Source organism: Electrophorus electricus, chromosome 11 (assembly GCF_041902795.1).
Source record: "Electrophorus electricus isolate QZ-2024a chromosome 11, ASM4190279v1, whole genome shotgun sequence".
Taxonomy (NCBI): domain Eukaryota; kingdom Metazoa; phylum Chordata; class Actinopteri; order Gymnotiformes; family Gymnotidae; genus Electrophorus; species Electrophorus electricus.
Window position 1 is genome coordinate 30,087,501 of NC_137507.1, and position 23,306 is coordinate 30,110,806.

Below are 23,306 nucleotides of genomic sequence, written 5' to 3' on the forward strand. Positions count from 1 at the left end.
GCACTTATATCTCACTCAGTTCTGGAAATGGAAACTGCTGCTGGATTCCTAGGATGTTTTGATTTCTCAGTTATAAGGGACTCCTAGCCTGTGGCATCAAGCCACTGGTCCAAGATCTCTGCATATTTGTTCTACTTTTGGTGTGAGATGCATTGTGGCATTATATTTTTAAATTGTTAAGAGAAAACACTTCTATTCAGTGAATGTTTGTTTTTTTTTTATCTAATATACATTTGTTTATATGACAAAGCACTGTCAGATTTGTCTTTTTAACTCCTTGGACTGTATTTGTTTAAGACAAATTCTCACTCATTTATTTTATATAAGCTGTTTTAATTACGATGGGTGAAATGGCTTATGAGTTTTGTGGTTCTTTTGACATATTTTTGCATGTCATGACTCAGAATACACTCAATTCACAGATGTTTGCCAAATTTCAACTGCAGTTAGTTTAAATAATCTTAATTATGATTTGTACATTTTGCTGCATCACCAGTTGGTGAAACTCCCTCAGGTGTTTCAGAGCACAGTGCAGGTACAGCAGTGAGGTGTGGATGGTGTGTCAGAGCAGTGAGGTGTTTGAGCTGTAATGGAGCTCTTTATCACAAAAAATGTAGGTGGTGTTCATCAGGCCTTCAGAAGGCATCTTGAAAATGAGCAGGGTAGTACAGGTAGGTTTCAGTTGGGGGGGGGGGGGGGGGGTGCTACCAGACAGCAAGGTAGGTGTTCATTGTTTTTCCAAAAATAGGGATTCTGGACTTTTATACAGATGTGAAGAAAAAAAAAAAAAAAAGAAAATGTTAGATATTCCTACTTGCATATCTTCAGACAATAAATAATTTCATTGACCATGTTTTTTGAAACAATAAAAAACAATGTACATTTAATTATTGTATGCATTTTATTTACTATTATGCCAAAACAAATTTGTCAGGCATGGTTGTGCATAGTTAGACCCACTAAAATGCTTAAAAATAAAACTCAAGAGAGTAGGACACTGAATGGAAGACAAAAAAATGACTTCCTAATTGATTAGTTTATTTTGGTTATTAAACAGATCAAGTATAAAAATAGCACAGTGGTGCTGGTTAGGTTTCTTAACTTAGTAATTGCCGAGTAGAGTTTTTGTGTCTAAATAGTGTTTTACTAATTTTTTACTCAACCAGCTTCTCAAATCAGCCTATTTGTATAACACTTCTTCTATGTCACAGAAAACAAATTAAGATTTGCATAAGTAGAGAGAATCTGGGTCCATGCCTTTATGAGCAAGCAAAGGTGAGCATGGCAAGGGAAACCCCCGAGCAAGAGAAAAAAATCTTAAGAGAAACCTCTGTATGTCAAACTGCTGAGAATATTGGCAAAAGAGATACAAACCACAGACATGGTACAGAATGTTGGCATAGATACAAACCACAACTGCAAACAACCACTTTTGTCACAACCCTCTTGTGAAGCTGTTGTGGGTTTCTGCCAGTACTTTGGACGTTCATTCATATTTTTTAATCTGACAAAAAAGATGGTACAAATGCACTTTTACTTACACCATCTGTACTACAACAGTTGTACCAAGAGTACAACAGGCATACTAACCCTATGTACTACAACAGGTGTACTAACACCAGCTGAACTACAAAGGGTGTACTAACACTACTAGTACAGTTGTATTAACACCATCGATACAGGTGTACTATGAAAATGTCAGTTTACCTGCACAGTTGCTGTACTGTCTGTACTGTATAGAAAATCTCATTTTAGTCAGATGCTCTTTTTAATGGTCTGGGCCAGGATCCCTAACCCATATTCCTCAGCCATTAAGTTCACAGCAGGTTCTTCACCTCAGCCACGTAACCCTCCCTCCGCCCCGGGGAAGAGGACAAACGGGACACAACCGGGATAAGACGGGAGCGGCAGGTTTGAACCCCGACACACCAATAAGCAGCAGACGTTTGTAAAAAGCTGCTGACGGAGACGATCCCTCAGAAGACTTAAACCCCCCAGCTGGCTGACACACCTGAGACAGCACACACACATTTCAATTCCTCCTTGTTTATTGTGTAGCATACGTCAGTGTGTTTAGGGCTAAAGGAGCAGGCCCGTCGTCTGCTTTATTCTTTGTTCCTTTAATTATAATTTCATCATTTAATCCGAGTCTCCCTCCTGCCCCATTTTGACTGAGCCGCGCCGTAATCTCAGCCTGCGTTAGCGTGAGGTGCGCACGGAAAGGTGATGTCGTAAAGATGAGTGTCGTAAAGCAGGTGCGGGGGCGGGGGCGGGGGCGGGGGCGCGAGGCTCGCGGCGCGCGGGATCATGGCGGATGGCCCCAGGTGGCGGCGCAGGAAGCAGAAGAAGCCCAAGAGGAATAACGGCACGGGCACGCTCCCAGCCGGTAGGCGCAGTGCCGACACTCCGCTCCGCTTCACTGCTACAGTCGGACACGTTGGGACTTTAACGGAGAGTCAAACGGATTAAGCCACACTAGTGAAGTTGTGTCGACCGTCCCGTTATACCGTTATACAGCTATCGGCCACCTGGAGCACACGCCCGTTATATCGCGAGACTTTCCGCTGTTTTTTGTTTTGTATTGTTCCGTAGTGACCGTACCGTAGACACCGTTAACGTACGTAAACAGCGTTAACGTTAACATACAGCGTTATTTAACGGTGGTTACTAAAACAAGTCATGTCCGTTTGTCCTCACTTTACCGGAGCAAAGCGAGCGTCTCTCTCCCTTGGCCCCCAAACAGCGAACGATCTGCCAGACCCGAGAGCGTCTTCCGTTATTTATTGACGTTTATTTTGTCTTATTAATGAGCGCGTTGTTCAGTTGTCCTGCTTACGTCATCAACGCTTGCTCTGTCTCCGTCGCCTTCACGGGCTCGAACCGCCAGACCTTTATACACGTGTTCCGCAAACTTCAGTCTCACGTGTGGCTTCTCTCTGGCGTAACCGTCGCGAGGCTGTAAACAGCAGGTAATGGAACTATCGCGTGTGATGTGACAGGCGCGCGTGTGATGCAGGCTGCGCTGCGCCTCCTTTAAATAGTCTTTACCCCTCACCGTTATAGACGCACGAGCGCTACCTTTTCCTGCCTGCGTGCGTGTGACACGCGAGCACCGGACCGCCCCAACGTAGGCTACGCGCACAGGAGCTTTCAACGTGTTTACCTGAACGGTGACCGAAAAACGGAGCTAACCAATGCCATCTGTAACGGTGAAACATGCAGCCCTCGTCTCCGGAACAGTTACTGCACAAACCGAGAAAAGCAATCGCCGTCTGACCCCCGATCTGCGCGCGAGCAGCGAGAGACATACACGCCGCAGCAAATGGCAACTTGTGCAGGTAGAGAAAAGATGGTGTTTGATTTGAGCGCCGTGTCCCCTCCACGTCGCCTGCACGATCTCGTCCTGCTCCAGAAATTTGATTTTTGCTTTAGTTTCATCTTTGGTGTGATATTCCAGGTGACATTGATTTATTTGAAAATACGCGTGCCATTTGGTAGCCGTAAGGTGTCTGAGGAAGAACGGAAAGTAGCGCATAAGGTGGTTGCTCGGCATTGGCGATGTTTCGGTGGCGTTTGGACGAAGCGGTCGGCTGCGACAGTAACGGGCGCCCAGCGCTGCTGTCCGCGAGGTAGCGCGCGGAATGGCGGTGTGTACCGTTAGTTGGTGCAGTAAGGGTGGGGCGGTCTGGCGCTCATGTCGGAGACGCGCCAGGTACGATAGGTGATGCAACACCTTTATAGGTGATTCAGCTCGCATCTTCTCCATGTGCCGTTTAATCCACCCGTTCAATAGCGAAAATATTACGACGCTTTTAGACGCGCCATCTCCCCATTTATAACAAACATGTAGGCTACATCCGCTCGACTAACGGTTCGCACGGGGCGGGCGCTCGTTTAATGTGGTGTTTTATGGAGTGACTCGGATTTCTTTGTTGACAAAGTGACCCCAAATACGTGAATAAGAGCGAGATCTCAGTGACCACACTGACGTACACTATACTCCATGTCCCTGCCTCGTAGTGCAGACCTGTCTGACGATTATACGAGCTGCTCTACTGCACGCGCACTCAGGTAGCACTTCTAGGTGATGGATGGTCGGTGACTTCAGCGCGTGACGTGCGACTTGCAAAGGAGCGCGTGGCGCTGTGGAGCGACTTCGCTTCCTCTTCTACTGTTCAGGCGGATCTCTCGCCCTGCGGCATGGTTTTGTTTCATTTCTAGCTTAGGTCTCTCGATAGAGGTAGTAAGCTGTGTGTGTGTGTGTGTGTGTGTGTGTGTGTGTGTGTGTGTGTGTGTGTGTGTGTGTGTGTGTGTGTGTGTGTGTGTGTGTGTGTGTGTGTGTGTGTGTGTCCGTTGAGCTGTTGCTGAACACTGCGCACGCTCTGAGGGCGTGGTTACACACGCACAATGAGGTCATATCTTAATCAAACTGAAACTGATGTTCATTGGTCTCGCGCTTAAAGCTTGGCTTAGAGAAAGGGCGAGAGAATGCGTGCGTGAGGCTGTTATTATAAGCTATTGGATACGTTCACCTAACGGTTTTATGTAGTACGTACAATAAAAGGCTCCTTGGTAATAAGTAATACCTAGTGTTATTACACACAGGTAATAGATGGAACAGCCTACCAGTAATGTCATTTGTTGTCTATTCGTTATGCAATAAGACATAAGTGAGGTACAGCAGAGCATATACTTTTGTTAATTCCTGTTTTTCAGGGAGCACTGACTCCAGAGTGAATTCCTAACCCTCCTAAAACACTTTGATCTATCCTGCAGCTCTGTGAAAGTAACACAACAGATATTTACATAGAAACGTTATCTCATGTAAGCAGGCGTATTAATGTGATGTGATGTAATAGGATAAATTGAAAATTTACACCCTAGCATTTATTTGCACAACAGAAGTTGTGTGAAGGAGAATGCACCCAGTTTTATCCTCTCCTACCGTGGCTATCATTTGCATCAGCTGCACGGCACAGGTGCATTAGCAGGCATCACTATTCCGTATGATAAATTATTCTCTGTGATTTGGTCTTACAAGCCAATGACAACTTGTGCTAAGATAGCACTTCTTTAAAGTTCCACAAGCACTTATAACCATACAAAATTATTTGCATGTAAAACTAAGGCTGCGTTTATATGCTTGCATTATACACCAAACAAACAAACAAACAAAAGACCCATAAAGCAAAGCTCTACAGCGACTTTGTGATTGTGTGTATGTCGGTATGTAGGTTATGGTGTGGAGTGGCTTGTGTTTTATATCTTGTGAGGGAGTGTGTGTGTGCGTGTGTGTCTGAGGTCCTGAGTGATGAGGATGTGTTTGAGAATGTATTGTTGTGTTAAGATGTGTGTCTTTTTCCTTCAAGCTTGGGTCCTCTACCAGAGGCCTCGAGAGTCCCATGTGGTATCGTTGCTGTTCCCAGGACGGAGAGCTTGGATGTTGTTCCTGGGATCTGTTGGAGTGATTCTCCTATTTTGGGCATCACAGCCCCTAGTTCTCTGATTACCACGGGAGCGACTGATACCTTCACCTTCCACATCTTCTCCAGCTCTTCTCTCAGCCCTCCGTACTTCTCGAGCGTCTCGTGTTCCTTGGTCCTGATGTTGCAGTCACTCTGGATTGCTACATCTATCACCACGGCCCTCTTCTGATGTTTGTCCATCACTACTGTGTCCGGTAGTGACATTACCATTACCCGTCTGACACTGGTATTACCATTACTATTTGTCATTATCATTGTTTAAGATAGACAAGCTAGGATGTGTTCTATGAGGAAATGACAAAGCACTTTTGTAAGTCGCTCTGGATAAGAACTTCTGACAAATGCCATAAATATAAATACTCATACTCACTCATGCTCACACATACTCATACATACTCGCTCACTCATACATACTCATACTCACATATACTCATACATACTCACATATACTCATACATACTCACATACACTCATACTCACACATACTCATACTTACACATACTCATACATACTCACATACACTCATACTCACACATACTCATACTTACACATACTCATACATACTCATAATCATATACTCACATACTCAATCATACTCATAATTGCACATAATCACACATACTCATACTCATATGTACTCACACATACAAGCTCATACATACTCACTCATACTCATACATACTTACTCACTCACACATACTCATACTCATAAATACTCATTGTGTTCATTGACCCATGCTAGAGCACAGTGCAGTGTATTCTGTAGCCTTATTGCCATCACATGGTGAGTTTGGAATTGACTCTCAGAGATTTCAGTATGTAGCCTACATGTGGGGTTTGTAAAACGATAACGTCTCAGCCTGTAATACCTTATCTGCACCTGCAAAATGTTGACACTGTTTTTGTGTATTTGTTTTGTTGTTTTTGTGTGTAAAATGTGTTTTTGGATAATGTAGTGAAGACAGTTCTGACCTGCCACTCAAACACGCCTCTTATACTCACAGCTCCCTGGTTAAGGCTGGCTTGGCCATACTATCTCCAAGGCAGCAGCAGATATTTAATACTTACTGTGCATTCCATTATATGATAATTGCCAGTAAACAAACACAATGCACAATAGACAGCTAAATCCAGGATCAGTATTAATAGGCTAGTGAGTGAATATCAGGTTCACGCTTTCACTAGAGTAGTGCCGAAATGTTGGAAGAGTTTTGTTGCAGACAGTGAAGAAGAGTTTATGAGCAGAGACTGGGTTTGCAGCACACGCTGTGAAGTGTTGAGTTTGGCGTGTTGAGTTGTTTTTCCTGTCAGTAAGAATCCCACAGATTGCACTCTCAAACACACAGTATGCAGTATGTGTGTATTTATTCTGTTGACTTATCGTGCTGTGTGTGAGTATACTGAATGTTTTGAGCATTTGTGCTGTGTGTATATTGAATGTATTGAGTGTTTGTGGTGTGTTAGTGAATTGAATATAATGAGTGTTTGTGGTGTGTATATATAAATGCACTGGTTGTGCTGTATGTGTGCTGAGTGTACTTGAGTGTGTACTGAGTGTGTTGTGTGTGTATTGAATGTATTGAGGGTATGTTTGTGTGTGTGTAAATTGTAATGAGTGTGCTGTGTGTGTGTATAAAGTGTATTGATTGTGCTGTGTGTATTGAGTATTTGCAGTGTGTGTATTACGTGTGATGTTTGTGTATTGAATGTATTGAGTGTTTGTATATTAAATGTATGGAATTTGCTGTGTGTGTATTGAGTGTTTGTGGTGTGTGTATTGAGTGTGATGTGTGTGTATTGAGTATTTGCTGTGTGTGTATTGAGTGTGATGTGTGTGTGTGTGTGTGTGTGTGTGTGTGTGTGTATAAAGTGTACTGATTGTGCTGTGTGTATTGAGTATTTGCTGTGTGTGTATTGAGTGTGATGTGTGTGTGTGTATAAAGTGTACTGATTGTGCTGTGTGTATTGAGTGTGCTGTGTGTATTGAGTGTTTGCGGTGTGTGTATTGAGTGTGATGTGTGTGTATTGAGTATTTGCTGTGTGTGTATTGAGTGTGCTGAGTGCTTGAGGCTGTGTTAGAGTGTTCAGCAGGGTTTGGGAGGGGGGCAGCAGGTGCACACTTTAACAAGCCAAATCACCTCATCCCAGGAAATGCCACAGGAAATGTGGGTTACCATGGAAATGTGACTGTGTTGATTATGAGGTCATAGTGAATCAGTTGAACCTGCCAAGTCTGTCTGCCTTTCAGGTGCTGCAGTAAAAAAAACATACAGCAAAGCTTTAAGAGTGTGTGTGTGTGTGTGTGTGTGTGTGTGTGTGTGTCTGTCTGAGTTTGTGTGTGTGTTTACCTGAAGTTTCTACTTCAAGTTTGTGTCTGAAAAGAAATGGAAGGGAAATCTGGAACCGAGTAAAGAGAGAAAGAGGAAGAATGAGAGGGAGAAGGAGAGAATATGCGGTGGAGGAGGAGAGAGAGAATGCTCAGGGAACTCTCTCCTAACGTTCTCCCAACAAACTAATATTGTACTGTCAGCACATGGATTTAGATTGTCCAGAAAAAGAACTGATGGTGAATGAGCTGGAACAGAGAACATTCTGGAGACTGGCTAGCAGCACAACCTGACTGCAGCGTTAGTGGGAAAGTGATGAGTCTGGTCACTATGGGGTTAGTGGTCCCACCACATCAGGACTACCCAAGCCTGAGTGGGTGACAGCGAGAGTAGAGTGTAAAATGTAGTCACACTCATTTGTTTGGAACTGCTTAGGAATTTCAAACAACACATACAGACGTCCCACAATGCATTAGTCACTAATCTATATGCATAAATGCCACCAAAAATAAGACACGAAGACATGTAAAATAGGTGTAAGAAAGTGAGATTGGAGAAAACAGGAACTTAAAAAAGTACCTGTTCTGCCTTCACCTTGCTGCTTATGCATCACTTCCTGTTGTCATGACTGTGTTCTGACAGTGGTTTGTCTTTACAATACTACTTTATTTATACTGCTGCAGCTCGGTTATTTATCAGCACCAAGGAAAGAGACCATATTATGCCAGACCTCACTTCACTGGCTATTAGTCCAGTACAGGTTAAAGTGCTTTTATTTGGTTTTAAATTTTCTATCCCCCTCTTATTTAGGTATTTTGCTTACACTTTAAACCTCGCACCAGTTTCTGAGGTTATCCTCACCGAGTTTGTTTTCTGTCACGAAAGCTTGTCTGAAACGCATAGGTGATAGTGCAATTGTGGTTTATTTTCCAAGTCTGTGCAGTAGAGACCTTCACCTGCTGTTCATCAAGCCTCGTCACACCTGTGTAAAACATACCTGTATAATCTTGACTGTGCTAATTATAGGTGTTTGAGTATCTGTGTTTTACCTCCTTTGATTCTACTTAACAGTATAAGATAATGATTTAAAATTATTTTTATTTTTGGAATATCTTGTCGGTATTATGTGGTGTTTGTTCTAATGTGATGTATAGCACTTTGGTCAACAAAAGTGATTTATAAATCAATTTTAATTATTTACTACAGTTTAATTTATGTTGTTTTACTGTTTTTGTGAAGCACTTTGAGATACTTTTTTAATATTTGAAAGGAGTTTTTAAAATTATTATTATACAAAATTCATATTAATCTAGTTTAAAATCACATTACAGTAATACTGTACATGTATTCTGCTTAAAGTATCTAAAGTATCTGTACAGTGTGAGAGCATTGTACTGTGTGAGTATCTGTACTGTGTGTGAGTACTGTGTGAGGTGTGTGAGTATCTACTGTGTGAGAGTCTGTACTGTGTGAGATTATCTACTGTGTGAGGTGTGTGAGTATCTGTACTGCGTGTGAGAGTCTGTACTGTGTGAGGTGTGTGAGTATCTGTACTGTGTGAGATTATCCGTACTGGGAGGTGTGTGAGTATCTGTACTATGTGTGAGAGTCTGTACTATGTATCTACTGTGTGTGTGTGTATCTGTACTGTGTGAGAGTATCTACTCTGTATCTGTACTGTGTAAAGTGTGTGAGTATCTACTGTGTGAGCGTATCTGTACTGTGTCTGAGTATCTGTACTGTGTGTGTGTGTATCTACTGTGTGTGAGTATCTGTACTGTGTGAGATTATCTACTGTGTGAGGTGTGTGAGTATCTGTACTGCGTGTGAGAGTCTGTACTGTGTGAGGTGTGTGAGTATCTGTACTGTGTGAGATTATCCGTACTGAGGTGTGTGAGTATCTGTACTATGTGTGAGAGTCTGTACTGTGTGAGATTATCTACTGTGTGAGGTGTGTGAGTATCTGTACTATGTGTGAGAGTCTGTACTATGTATCTACTGTGTGTGTGTGTATCTACTGTGTGAGAGTATCTACTCTGTATCTGTACTGTGTAAGGTGTGTGAGTATCTACTGTGTGAGCGTATCTGTACTGTGTCTGAGTATCTGTACTGTGTGTGTGTATCTGTACTGTGTGTGAGTATCTGTACTGTGTGAGAGAGTTAGGGTTAAGGTTAAAGTGTTTCCATTTCTTTAGACTTTTCTTTTTTACTAAATTTCAGTAAAATGTCTTACTTTTGCAATTCTGTTCATTCTTATTACTTTGAAGTAAACAAGCAAAAATGAGTCTAATATATATGAATGATTGTACATCACTTGATCACTTTCCCAGCAGTCATGTCCCAGCGTTTTAATTAGCTGATCTGTTCTGAGCTGTTAGGCATGGCTGTTGTATATTGTTTTGTTGCCTGGTCCAACAGGGTGACCATCATGGGCCTCTAACGTCTTTAAACCTGTTTGTTTTCCAGCTGGAGCTCATATCTGCCTAATAGAAATGATTCCTCAGAATGTTAATTACATGGTAATTGACTTTAGTACCAGACTGTTGTATGGAGCTGATATTAATGGATTTGATTGACCTGTGAGTGACATTAAAATGGATCAAATACTATAGCAGAGAGATCCAATTACAAAATAATAAAACAATATTATATTTATATGAAATCATACTACTTGGAAGATCCTTATTGTGATAAAATAGATACAACAATATATTGCTGTTACCAGACACATGGTTACACAGCATATACAAACATTATATGTATGGGTGAAAGTGTAATGTACACAAAAAGAGAGAGAGAGAGTGTGTGTGTGTGTGTGTGTGCGGGCGTGCACATGTGTGTGTGTGTGTGAGTGTGCATGCGTGCGTGTGTGTGCGTGGTCCTTGTGACGCTCTAAACTTTTCTCTCTAAATTGTTCTGTGACTGCTGAACAAGATTGGCGATACGTAGTGTCTTGAGTGCAGGTGTGCAGTTCTTGGTCTTGAGGTCTGTAATGTGAACCCACTGACGTCTTAGACACCACATCAGGCAGGCGGGGGAGGGGGCGGGGCTTAACCTGGGCTGGTGTAGACGTGAGTTAAGACTTCCTTACACAGAGCTGAAGAGTGAACATCAGTCTCATCTGTTCTGTACATTACTGAGTGTGTGTGTGAGTGTGAGTGCGTAAGTGTGTGTAAAGCAGGAAAAGTTTAAGATTATGGGAATATTTTCTTTTCTCCATGAGGATAATGTTTTTTAAAACATAAAATTTATGACACTTAAAAAACTAAAGCTAAAAGAGCTTTAAAAGTCACAGCACTGACCCAACACCAATAACTCAACAGCAATGACACACAACTCTGACCCAACATCAGTACCTCAACACCACTGACTCAACACAATTGACTCAATACCAGTGACTTAACACAAGTAACTCAACACCACTGACCCAACACCAGTAACGTAACACCACTGACCCAACACAAGTAACTCAACACCACTGACCCAACACAGTAATACAACACCACTGACCCAACACCAGTAACTCAATACCACTGAGAACATGACTGCCTCAAAACCACTGACTCAACACCAGTAACTCAACATCAGTAACTCAACACCACTAACAACACCGCTGACTCAGCCCCACTGACCCAACACTGGTAAACCAACACCAGTACCCCAACACGACTGACTCAATACCACTGACCCAACACCAGTAACCCAACACCACTGACTCAACACCACTGACACAAGTAACTCAATACCACTATACGTGGAACTTTTGTGTCTCCTTTCAAAAACACAATTGTTACTATTTCTACAGATATGTCCTGAGGGCAACACCAATATGAGAAAGAGAGAGAGAGAAATGGGGAGAGAGAGAAAACACAGTAGACTAAAGTTCCCAGAAGGCCATCCATAGTGTAAAACATAAATCTGCAGACCGTCACACCCCCAGATCACTCCACCAGTTGTGGCCCTGTTTGTCTTTCCTTGTCAATCCTGGTTCCCCTTTTCTTGGACCTTGGACTATATTTTTGGGTTCTTACCCCTTGGCCTGCTCTACTGCCCGTTTGCCCTGCAGACATTGTTCTGTTTGTGACTCTCCCTCTACTTGCTCTGTATTGCTCTGCCTGTCCTGGTTTAACTGTGAGCAGATTGACCTTCCTATTGCGTTTTGCTTCCTGGGTCACTACAGCAGGTTAACATACGCAGGATCTTTTGGTTTCACACCAGAGACATTTTTTTCTTTTCTTTCTTTTTTTTTACAAATAGTTTTCATGTGCGTTTTTAAAAATTCCAAACAGAATGAATAGATCATAAATACATTTTAAAAAGAACAAACTGATTGTAAATAAACTAAAGAAAAATGGATTCTAAATTGTAAATGGATAGATTCAGGAAATAGCAGCCAGCAGCAGTCTGTGGGAAACAGCAGCACAGGGGGAAGTAGGGTATCTGGCGTAACTGCCCCGACACGGTATCTGTGGAGATGAGGACGTAGGGTATCTGGCGTAACTGCCCTGATGGGTAGATTACTACCTCTATTCTCCCTCAGCTCTCCATTCTCCATCTTTCTCCACCTTTCTGCATACAAGAACCACAGGAAACAGCTGTAGAAATGAGTTTGTGTGCTAATGACTGTCTCTCTCTCTCTCTCACACACACAGACACACACACACACACATCCTATAAAGTAGACTTGGACAGAATCCAGCAATGCAAGCCTCCAGGTGTTGAATTTTCCAATGAGGTTACAGGACTGCAAGACGGGGAAATTTCAGTCCTGACTCATTGTTACCGAGTCCGTGGGACCATCAGACAGACTTAACTCTCAGACAGAAAGCCTGTTGGTTTAGTGGCTTCCCGCTCCAGGTATTCCATTTGCTCTGGTGTGATCGGACCTTCAGAACCAGGAGGACTGTAGGTTTGAGCTGCAGAGTTTCTTGTGCACTTGGTCTCACTGTGCTGCCAGATGTGAGCTTACAGCTGGTTGTGGTTTAGTGAGGAGGCAGAGACTGTATTGAGACTGTATTGAGACTGTACTGAGACTGTACTGAGATCCAGGATCTCGGGGACAGTATGTTCAGATTATTTTAAAGCAAAATTCTTGACATTTTTCTGAAAAACATTGTTTTTCTAAAAACTTTTATTTTTTTGTTCGTGTGCGTAATATGTGTTCTTCCAAAAATAACTTGCTTTTTAAAGAAAAACACTGCTGTTTGTAGAGAAAAACACTACTCTTTTTAGTCGTGGAATTCAGCTTCAGTATTCTGGTCTGGGAAGCACTCAACTGCTGGAGAGACGGTTAAACTCCTCCCTCTAGTTTCTAGATAGTGTTTAAGCTCCTCCCTCTAGTGCCTCTCCTGTCTTAGTTAAAATGCTGTTGTGAAACAGGGCATACATCATTCAGTCTTCCCCCTTTTCTCTCTTTCTCGATCCTTAACCCCCCCCCCCCCTTCTCATCCTGTCAGTGAGGAGTTTTTCTAATGTGTCAGAAGCAGCTTCAGATTCCGATGATGAAGACAAACTCCATATTGTGGAGGAGGACAGTATTCCAGACTCTTGTGAGGAAAAGCCAACAGTATTCCAGCTCAGCACAGCACAGCAGCTCCACAATGGACACACAGAGGATGGTCAGTAAACAAACAAACATCTCTTTATAGTACAATAGTCACTAATCAGTTAATAAACACCTAACTTCTGTACAGATGGTAACTCGGGGCCAGACGCTTCGATACAGGAAATACGGGTCAAAGGTATGCAAAGTTTATACTCTGTCTGGAGTGTCTGCAAAACAAGTTTAAGGAAAACAGGCCAGATACTGGTTCTATACTCTGAGGAAAAGCAAAGGGAACACAGTTTAAAACACTGAGGAACAGGTGTGTGTGAACTGGTGTGTGTGTTCTGTAGTGAAGGTATAGATGGAGGTTGTGTAGCGAAGGTTGTGTTTTGGATGATGTTTGATTTGTGTGTTTTTCATAGAGGAGTGTGTAAGTGAGGAAGAGGGTGTGGCTGGTCAGGCCATTCAGACTCGCCGGAAGGGGGGCAGAGGGGTCACGGGGCAACGAGTCACCACGGAAGACCGGAGCACGGCGGAGAGAGGTGTTCCAGATGAGAACGGTACGGACAGAACGCTGGCACAGTTAGTGCAGAACTAGAACCTAAAGGTACTGAAACTATCCCTCTGTCTCTCTCTCAGGTACACCTGATGAGTTCTCGAAGCTGCACACCTGTCCGTACTGTTCCCGTGGTTACAAGCGTCACACATCTCTGAAGGAGCACATCAAGCTGCGGCATGAGAAGAGCGATGACGACTTCAGCTGTTCGCTGTGCAGCTACACATTCACCTATCGCACACAGCTCGATCGTCACATGACCTCCCACAAGAGCGTGCGAGAGCAGGTGTGTGGCTCACGTCCAACACGCCTCACACAGCCAGTGCACGCCACACTGCATATGCACGTCTGGCTGAATGTGTCCATCATTCCTGGTGTGTGAGAAAGAACGTTGGGATGTGAGAAAATAAGCACAGGACAGGGAATCATTTTCTCATGTCCTTGTGAAGGTCTCATACTTATAACACAACTGTTTGCCGTTACATGATTGTCGTCATGGTTACGTCTGGAGAGCCATTATTAAATTAGACGTGTTCTGATAGCCAGTAATCAGAAATAGTGATTTTCTATGGCCTTGGGGTGTGTGTGTGTGTATGTGTGTGTGTGTATAGATAGATAGATAGATATACATAGAAATATAAATTTATATATAGATAGATACATAGATATAGAAACAGGACATTTTGGACGGAGGTTTTCTCATCAGCTGTGCAAGCAAACAAAAAAACAAACTTCTTCTGTCTCAGACTTTTACTACCTCTTCATCTTTTACTACAATTACACTCTAGTTTTGCAATCTGATGAGATACGACCTGATCTGGTTGTCCTGTAGACCAGAGTAGAACGTACATAAGATAAAAGGAAAAAACATAAGATCTACAGAAACTTTCATATCTCTCTCTCTCTCTTCCTCTCTCTTTTATAGCGGACCATATCCCAGTCGGGAGGAAACCGGAAGTTTAAGTGTACGGAGTGTCCTAAAGCCTTTAAGTATAAACATCACCTGAAGGAACACCTGCGCATCCACAGTGGTTAGTTTCCACAGTAACACTGGGATGTTATGTTGCCATAGCGACATTGAGATGTTATGTTGTGGGCAGACCACAGACAAGTTCTAAACACTCATGTAAAACGCCTTTGCTACAAGTTCTGTTCAGATGGATGGATTACATTTGTGTTTTTTTACTGTGTGGCGTTTTGGTCATTGTGTGTCAGTTGCTAAGGAAGAGGCTAACGGTATTGCTCTCGCTCTTCTCTCTAGGTGAGAAGCCGTACGAGTGCTCCAACTGTAAAAAGCGCTTCTCTCACTCCGGCTCCTACAGCTCACACATCAGCAGTAAGAAGTGTGTAGGCTCGCCCCCTGCTGTCAATGGCTTGTCTCGCACCCCTGGAGTCAAAGCTGCGCTCACGCTCTCTCGGCCGACCCGTGTACTGCTGCGGGAGAAAGTGGACAACACTCCCCTGCAGGACCCACTGCCTGCCAAGCAGATTAAACAGGAGTGTGTTGAACATGAACTCAAACCTCCCCCAGCTACACCTGTGCTGCCCACCAACAACACCAACACCACCTCCTCTCCTGTCACTAATGCCGGAGGCGGCCAGACGGTCGCGCCGCAGGGCGTGGTTCAGACCTTGGTTCTGCCCACTGTGGGTCTGGTCCAACCAATCAGTATCAACCTCAGTGACTTGCAAAATGTATTGAAAGTGGCAATGGATGGTAGCGTGATGCAGCAGGTGAACACTGGCGCGACAATTAGCGGGCCTATTGCCAACGGGCCCGGCCCTAAGCTTGCTGGCCCGGTTCAGGCTCAACAGGCCCTGGTGATGCAGGCTGCCCAACCACAGACCCAGATCATCTCCGCCATCTCTCTCCCCATGCTGGACCAGGACGGAAACACCAAGATCATCATTAACTACAGTATGGACCCGCAGGTCAGCGCCTCGAAGGTTAGCACAGCAGTACAGCCCTGTCCTGTACCATCCACCGCCCTGCAGTCCAGCAGGACCTCACCAAAACTGCTGCAGGTCACTGCCACACAGCCAAATGCCACTACTACCCAAACGCCAAGCACCCCCAAGTCACCACCTACACAGGTGAAGGTCCTCAAACCCAGCCTGGCAGCAAACCCCAGCAAAGCAGCATCCGTCATCAAGGTGACCAAGCTGGTCCCAGCTCTCCCTGCCCAGACGAAGCTCACACAGCCAACACTGCTGCTAGTGAGGCGAGCCGACGGGTCACAGAACCTGGTGCTGAGACAGCTGACCGCCGTCAACCCCAACACACAGCCGACCGCCGTCAACCCCAACACACAGCCGACCGCCGTCAACCCCAACACACAGCCGACCGCCGTCAACCCCAACACACAGCTGATCGCCGTCAACCCCAACACACAGCAGAACGGCGTCAGCTCCAACACACAGCTGACCACCGTCAGCTCCAACACACAGGTTTCTCCAGCCACAAAAAGCAGCACTCTCACCAGGGCAGCTACAGAGAGGATCATGATGGATGGGGAACAGAGTTCAGCCCTCGAGACGAACCACGAAGACACCAAGCACTCCGGGGATGACTGCCAACCTGAGGACCTGAGCATGATGTCATCGCAAGGCATTCAGATCAAATCCGAACCCAAATCTCCTGGTGGGACCGAGTCTGAGATCCAGGCAGATGGTGGAGCTTCACCAAGAGAGAGAGACACAGAGAGAGACTCAGAGAGAGAGACACAGAGAGAGGATGGCCAAGTGGTGGGAAAGACTGTAGCCTCTGACTTGACAACAGCTCACAGCAGCATTGCATGTGGGAATAGTTTCCATAACTATGCCACGTGTCTTTTCTGTGACAACAACTCGAGCAGTATTGACATCCTGGACTGCCTCAGCAGTGATGAACAGGGACCTGCCACTTCTCTGTCCTCCTTGCTGGGCGAGGACGACTCTGCTGCAGAGCGCCCTCTGGTGGAGAGTCTCCTGCCTCTCCTCCAGGCCTACAGCAAAGATCCACACCCCAGCAAGGAGGAGCTGTCTCGGATAGCGGAGTCGGTCAGTCTGCCTCTGGATGTGGTCAGTAGGTGGTTCCAGCGAATGCGCTCCAAGAAGATTTCACTCCGATCGCCCAGTCCTGACAAAAGCACCCAGCAGGTGAGCGCCGGACTCTGGGGCTGGGAGCTGTGGGAAGCTAACTCTGTTAGCATGTTAGCTGCATGTCCAGTTAGGCTGTGATCAACCACAGCGTGAAACACTGAAATCCAGTTAGCGAGTAAACAAAATGCACAAAATACACAAAATAAAGATAATTAAATAATATAATTTCTATCATATTTGATATTCAGCTACCAAAAGGTGTTAAATATCATCTTGTTTCTGTCTGTTTGAAGCCTTATACAGACTTGCATGCTTTTCTATCCACAGACCAATGAAGACACTCCATCAGATCAGAGTACTGAACCCCAGCCCCGTACATCTAACACGCCAAGAGATCAGAGTACTGAACCCCAGCCCCCAAGCCCCAGCACTCCAGCTAAATCCCACAATGATGCCCCAGATATCCAGAGCAGTGACCCCTCGTCCCCTCTCAACCTGTCCACGAACGACCTCGTCATCGTAAAGTCTGAGGACTCAGAGGAGGACAGCCAAGTTGAACCCCTGGATCTGTCACTCCCAAAGCCCTCCTCCGACCCAGCCTCAATTACCATGGCGACGTCTGCCACTAAGCCATCGCTCCCAGCCCAGGAGGAGCCTCTCAACCTCACCTGCCTCAGGAAGGACTTGTTGCCTGGCAACACTGTGTATGTGACCCAGGCAGCCGCAGCAGGTCCGATAAGCCTTGTAGCGACGCCACTACCCACGCTGCTGGCCATCGCCGAACCGGGCGGAGTTCCCTGCCTCCGCGCCGCCCTCTCCACCCACAAGCGCACCATCCTCATTCCACAGCTATCCTACACCTTTGCCAGCCCCTCCTCCAGCAGTACAGCCAATACCTCCCCTCCTGCCCTCTCAGAGACTAATGGCACAGTCCTGCTCAACGGCTGTCAGGTGAGAAAGCACCGTCTCTGTGAAATGTCTCTGCAGACATGTTCTATTTCGGCTGTAAATTTTTAGCATTTATCATTTTTGCTCTCCCTCAATTGCAGAAGGAGGAGACGGATGCAGTGGAGAGCATGTCAGGGTGGGAGGGGCTAAATGATAATGACCACTCCCCCAACAGGAAGCGGAGGAAGACACAGGGAGGCCAATATGCTTGTGATCTGTGTGACAAAATCTTTCAGAAGAGCAGCTCTCTGCTCCGCCACAAATACGAACACACAGGTACGTTACACACAAATACTTCACTTTCAAAAGCACTGCTCTCTGTGCAGTGGGTTAGAGGATGGAACACAGTGGATTATGAGAGAAAGCACAGTGGATTATGAGAGGGAGCACTCTGGATTAGGGGAGGGAATACAGTGGATTAGGCAATGGAGTACAGTGGATTAAGAGAGAGAGTACAGTAGATTAGGGAATTGAGTACAGTGGATTAGGGAATGGAACACGGTGAATTAGGGAATGGAACACATTGGATTAGAGGAGGGAGCACAGTGGATTAGGGGAGGGAGTAAAGTGGATTAAGGAATGTAGGGGAGGGAGATACAGGCTGTATGTCTATGATTCTACCTACTAAACATTAGCTCGAGATATATATATATATATATATATATATAAATAAAGGACATCAGCTTTACTCTGCAAATTTTGTATTATTTCTATGATGAAGGGAGCAGTTGATCTGTGGTAATCTTCTCTCCTGTTGATTGATCATGTCTAATTTCCATACAGGCAAGCGGCCGCATGAGTGCGGGATCTGTAAGAAGGCCTTCAAGCACAAGCACCACCTGATTGAGCACACGCGCCTGCACTCGGGTGAGAAGCCCTACCAGTGCGACAAGTGCGGCAAGCGCTTCTCCCACTCTGGCTCCTACTCCCAGCACATGAACCACCGCTACTCCTACTGCAGGAAGGAGGCCGAGCCAGCCAACAAGGCATCCACCCCTCCCTCGCAGGCTGACTCCGAGGAAAGGGAGAGTGAGGAGGAGGAGGAGGAGGAGGAGGAGGAGGATGGAGAGAGAGATGGAGAGGAGGATATAGATTTAGCTGGCTTTGACATGAGCGACATTAGGGTGGTGAGGGTTGGAGAAGAGTATGACGATGAAGAGTATGACAATGAAGGAGAGGAGAGAGTGATGATAGAGGAAGAGGAGGAAGTCCAAACTATGAACGAAGGAGTGGTGGAAATCGTGGAGTTGGAGGACATGACAGATAAAAAGAAAGGAGAAGAATCCAGGCAGGTGGAGAAATAGTGAAAAAAGGAGCATGTGTTTTCTCTAGAACCTGGCAACAGGAAGAGAGAGGTTGGAGTCTGGAGAGGACCTCGGGCCGCCCTGAAGGCTGTGCTGTACTGTGTATGAAACCCAGCTGTGCCTGATACACAAACCTTTTTTCCTGGTGAAAGACAAAAAAATGACTGTAGATTGTAGCTAGTTTAATCAAACTGGACAAATTAAGATGTTACTAGACCAGGAGCACCAGGTGTGTTTGTCAGTGTTACTACATGTTTTTCTTTGGCTTTCTGTCTGTACAGTCAGGTGAGATTTCTATACATTTTTATTGCCAATGAAGTTTACTAAATCAGTATTTTATCACTATTTCAGTATGTTTTGAGAGATAAAACTAAAATGCACTGCAGGTACATTTATGGAGTGTTTATTTATGGATACATAATGCCTCAAGATTTAGATACCGTTCAGTATTCTTATTTTATCTTGGGCAGTGTTTGAGTGGAGTTTCGTTATGCCATCTGACTCTGCCTTATGAAGGAAATGAGTTTCACTTTTGTACCATGAAATCATCTATAAAGATTTTAAAAAATTGGTAAATATAACCTATAAGTCACTTTAAACTTACTGTTATATATAAATATAATGAATTAAAGCCAACCACAGTAAGCATTACCCAGCATTAATTACCAAGCAGCGTTGTGTTATCCTTATTAAGTTAGATTGGAGCATATTCAAATTTAGAATAAATATTTATTCTAAATTGGTATATGTGAACATGATATGCATATGTAGTAACTCTGACAGTATTCCAGATGTGGATAAAAAAGCCCATGATGATCAGTTCAGTCGGTTGGTGGTTCCTTATAGATGGGGCAGATTATGAAGAGTGCTTCACTGTGGATTAGTAACAAGACACTTGGCACCATTTTAGAAAGGGAAAAACAGTCAGGGAATCGTGTCTTTCACAGCCTCAACCAGTGTTATACGTGTGTCTGTTTTGGTTTTGGGGTTTTTTTCTTTGTAAAGTTTGCTACTAAATAATTTTGTTTTTTGTTTTTGTTAAGGGTGCATTGATAATTTTCATAAGAATGAAAACTTTTGCAATAGAGAACCGAGAGAAGTGCTTTTTTAATCAGATTATGGTACCTTTGTTTTTCTAACATCCCCCTCAAAATCTGTTGCACATAATACAGTTACTGAACAGCAAACATGATTTTGAACTATGGAACTAATGTTCTCAGCTGGGTTTAGTGTTCTCACTAGACTAATGCTCTCTCTAGACTAAAATGTACCATTACTTTAGTCCCTTCACATTATGAAGCCAAAACTATGTACTAAAGTATTTAAGTGCTTTGAGCCATTAGATATGTCTTATATCCACCAGTTTCTCATATCCAACAATATTGGTGCACCACTAGTTTAAATCAGGTCTTGTGTTAATGTATAGGTTAGTGATGTGGATGTGAGATGATGTATGAAGTGTTCAAGGGAACCCCTCACCCTCATCTTCAACCTCATTCTTTCCCTCACCCTCATTCTCTCCCTCAACCTCATTCTCTCCCTCACCCTCATCTTCAACCTCATTCTTTCCCTCACCCTCATTCTCTCCCTCAACCTCATTCTCTCCCTCACCCTCGTACTCTCCCTCATCCTCATCCTCACCCTCAGGCAGGACCACTAAGATGCATGTGCCATTCATTCCTATGAACTCTTTCCTCAAACAAATGAAACTATTTTTAACCATCAGAAGGAGGTCTGGGGTTTTTAGAACTTGACTGGAGTCTAGATTTGAGCAGTATGTGGCACATTAAGCCATGTTGAGGTATTTAGGCTTGTCTGATGTTGAAATTAGACGTCTGATAGCAGTAAATGGACAGCCAAACGTAGTGTTTTTTAGAATGGACAAGAAACTCATAGGCTGATGTCAGGTTGTTACCACATATTATATCTGAGTATCAGTGTGGATGCACCAGTATGAATATTTGAGGGGTGCTCTCTTGAGTGCCACTTACTTTGGGTTTGTACTGGGATTAATGCAGAACATGCCCATATAAAACAGAACCCTCTAAATCTGGGTTCTGTGGACCGTGGTTTGGTATCGTAGCATCAAAGTGCCACAGTGGATCAAAGGTAGTTCTCCCCATATAAAGGCATACCAGACTTGATTAATCTTATGTTCATTTTACATAGGAGAGTTAGTTACTGTCAATTTTTGTTTAGGTGGAACAAAGGCCAGACTGGTCACGTGGAGAGGACCAGCTGCTTAAAGCATAGAGAATGCAGGAATAGACTGTGTACCAATGTGAAGGAACGAGCACACTAGTGAAGTAGCTGATGGAGTGAATTTAATACAAGATGCACTTGAAAGAAGGCGTAAATGGGTGAATGAACATTCAGTGTTGATTTTATCATAACACATTACAGTATTATTCATTGCAATATATTATTTCTAAATGTTTGTTCATTTTAATGCATGTGTAAATTGTGTATGTTTTTACCATCAGTATTAAAAAACTCATTGACAATGATCTGTGTATTTCTTAAAAGTTTTTTTATATTTTTATTTTTCGTTATGGTTTATTATTATTTCACATGTAGTGTACAATATTAGAGTTTGTAACTAGGAAGTAAGATATTTTAGTATAAAAATCAATGCCATGCAGGAAATGAAATTCAGTTTCAGCAAGTTGTCTAATTAAACAGCGTAAATACATGAAAGGAATCGTCTTTAGAATAGATTGTTTACGCCATCACTGGTCCCTGGAATCATATGTTCTGAAGTGACGTTATCAGGTCAGTGTCCATCTACTGAACGATAACTAGGTGCTTTCCAACACCTGAGTGGTTCCATGTGAAGTGGACAAAACATGGAATTCAGCCATGTTGATGGAGATTCTGTTGGGAGTAAACATGGCATTGGGGAAAGAAAACGTTCAGTTCGAAGGGAACTTCAAACTACACAGGGATTAGTAACAGTTTATCACTACAGCACTGAAAGTAGTGAATAACAGTTCATCACTACAGCACTGAAAGTAGTGAATAACAGTTCATCACTACAGCACTGACAGTAGTGAATAACAGTTCATCACTACAGCACTGACAGTAGTGAATAACAGTTCATCACTACACAGGAAGGTGACGAAGGTTTAGCCGTCCGTGATGGCGTGTCTCATCTTCTGGTGAGCAGTAAACGAACCGGAGTTCACTTATGTGAGTGAAGACTGTTAATATTTCATTATTTTTCTGAAAATTATCAATGAGGTGGAGGTACGTTCAGAAACGTTTATTCAACTCTTACCTAGTTAATGTTAATTATCCTGAGGTAAATATTAGCTACAGTTAACTTTACAATGAATATATGTCAGAAGGTCATGAGCGCGCGCGTCCAACTAACACGGAAAAAGAAAAACGAGATAAGGTACTAGTAAGAGATGAATGATAAATACGTTAGTTAACTGAATTTGGTTTACTTGTTTCAGTATAAAGATCGTAATTTGTATTTAAAATTAATAGTGAATAATTTAACCTATAACTATGTTTAGGGCTGCTAACTCAGATTAAGTTACTATGATAGCTAAAGATAACAATCGTGTCAGATTAACATCAAACGGCTGCTCGTTTGGATGAACAGTTTAATGTTTATGTGTTTGTTTACTTCTGTTGTAACTAACAATCGTATTTACATTTTCAAAACACTTGGTGTTGACACTAACGGAGGTTACACAGAAAACCCGAGGCTACGATCTTAGTAGCTAAGCTGAGGCTAACTAAGGTAGGCTAGCGGTTAGCTAGCATTAGTTTAGTTGCCGTTTCGGAGTTTTAGCTCATTCTGTTGCAGCAACCCTTTGGGTAACACAAAGTTTAATCTAACTGTTTTCCAAAGTGCGCATCTGAAATCTGTGGGAACTCGGACACACATCCCCGACAAAAATATATTTGAATGATTCTGATATGGTCGGAGGTGATATCAAAAAGGTCTTTTCTCTACTGCCCACGGTTACACTTGGTTTTCGTTGAGTTGTGTATGTTTGTTGTACATCAGCTGTTCACTGCTGGGTTTAAGACGTCCGTCCTAGCCGC

At 43.7% G+C, this 23,306-nt stretch overlaps 2 protein-coding genes across 15 annotated transcripts in view; both read left to right on the top strand.

Annotated features, from left to right (window-relative positions):
• Nucleotides 1-887, top strand: part of gpsm2 (G protein signaling modulator 2) — a 20,183-nt gene extending 19,296 nt beyond the window's left edge. For all 12 annotated transcript variants that reach the window (XM_081722809.1, XM_081722813.1, XM_081722818.1 and 9 more), the window contains one exon: nucleotides 1-887. This exon is cut by the window's left edge and continues 438 nt beyond it. The gene's annotated coding sequence lies outside the window, so the exon portion shown is untranslated.
• A 1,300-nt stretch (nucleotides 888-2,187) lies between these two features.
• zeb1a (zinc finger E-box binding homeobox 1a) lies at nucleotides 2,188-21,754 on the top strand. Of its 3 annotated transcripts, none has more exons than XM_027032650.3 (10): nucleotides 2,188-2,386; nucleotides 13,270-13,431; nucleotides 13,507-13,554; nucleotides 13,781-13,918; nucleotides 13,998-14,200; nucleotides 14,840-14,945; nucleotides 15,176-17,052; nucleotides 17,323-17,946; nucleotides 18,045-18,219; nucleotides 18,727-21,754. In XM_027032650.3, the coding sequence occupies exons 1-10, from the start codon at nucleotides 2,308-2,310 to the stop codon at nucleotides 19,245-19,247; spliced, it is 3,933 nt and encodes a 1,310-aa protein (XP_026888451.2). In that variant the 5' UTR covers nucleotides 2,188-2,307; the 3' UTR covers nucleotides 19,248-21,754. The 3 variants fall into 3 exon arrangements, with proteins under 3 accessions (XP_026888451.2, XP_081578925.1, XP_026888452.2); XM_027032651.3 differs by lacking the exon at nucleotides 2,188-2,386 and adding an exon at nucleotides 3,113-3,338; XM_081722799.1 differs by lacking the exon at nucleotides 13,507-13,554.
• The last annotated feature ends 1,552 nt before the right edge of the window (nucleotides 21,755-23,306 follow it).

What these genes read in the sequence shown, in the direction of transcription:
- zeb1a (XM_027032650.3), top strand. Translation starts at nt 2,308, where the DNA reads ATGGCGGATGGCCCCAGGTGGCGGCGCAGGAAGCAGAAGAAGCCCAAG. An exon ending in CAATGGACACACAGAGGATG is followed by an intron (nt 13,432 to 13,506) that starts GTCAGTAAACAA and finishes ACTTCTGTACAG; the next exon opens with ATGGTAACTCGGGGCCAGAC. An exon ending in ACACCTGCGCATCCACAGTG is followed by an intron (nt 14,946 to 15,175) that starts GTTAGTTTCCAC and finishes TCTTCTCTCTAG; the next exon opens with GTGAGAAGCCGTACGAGTGC.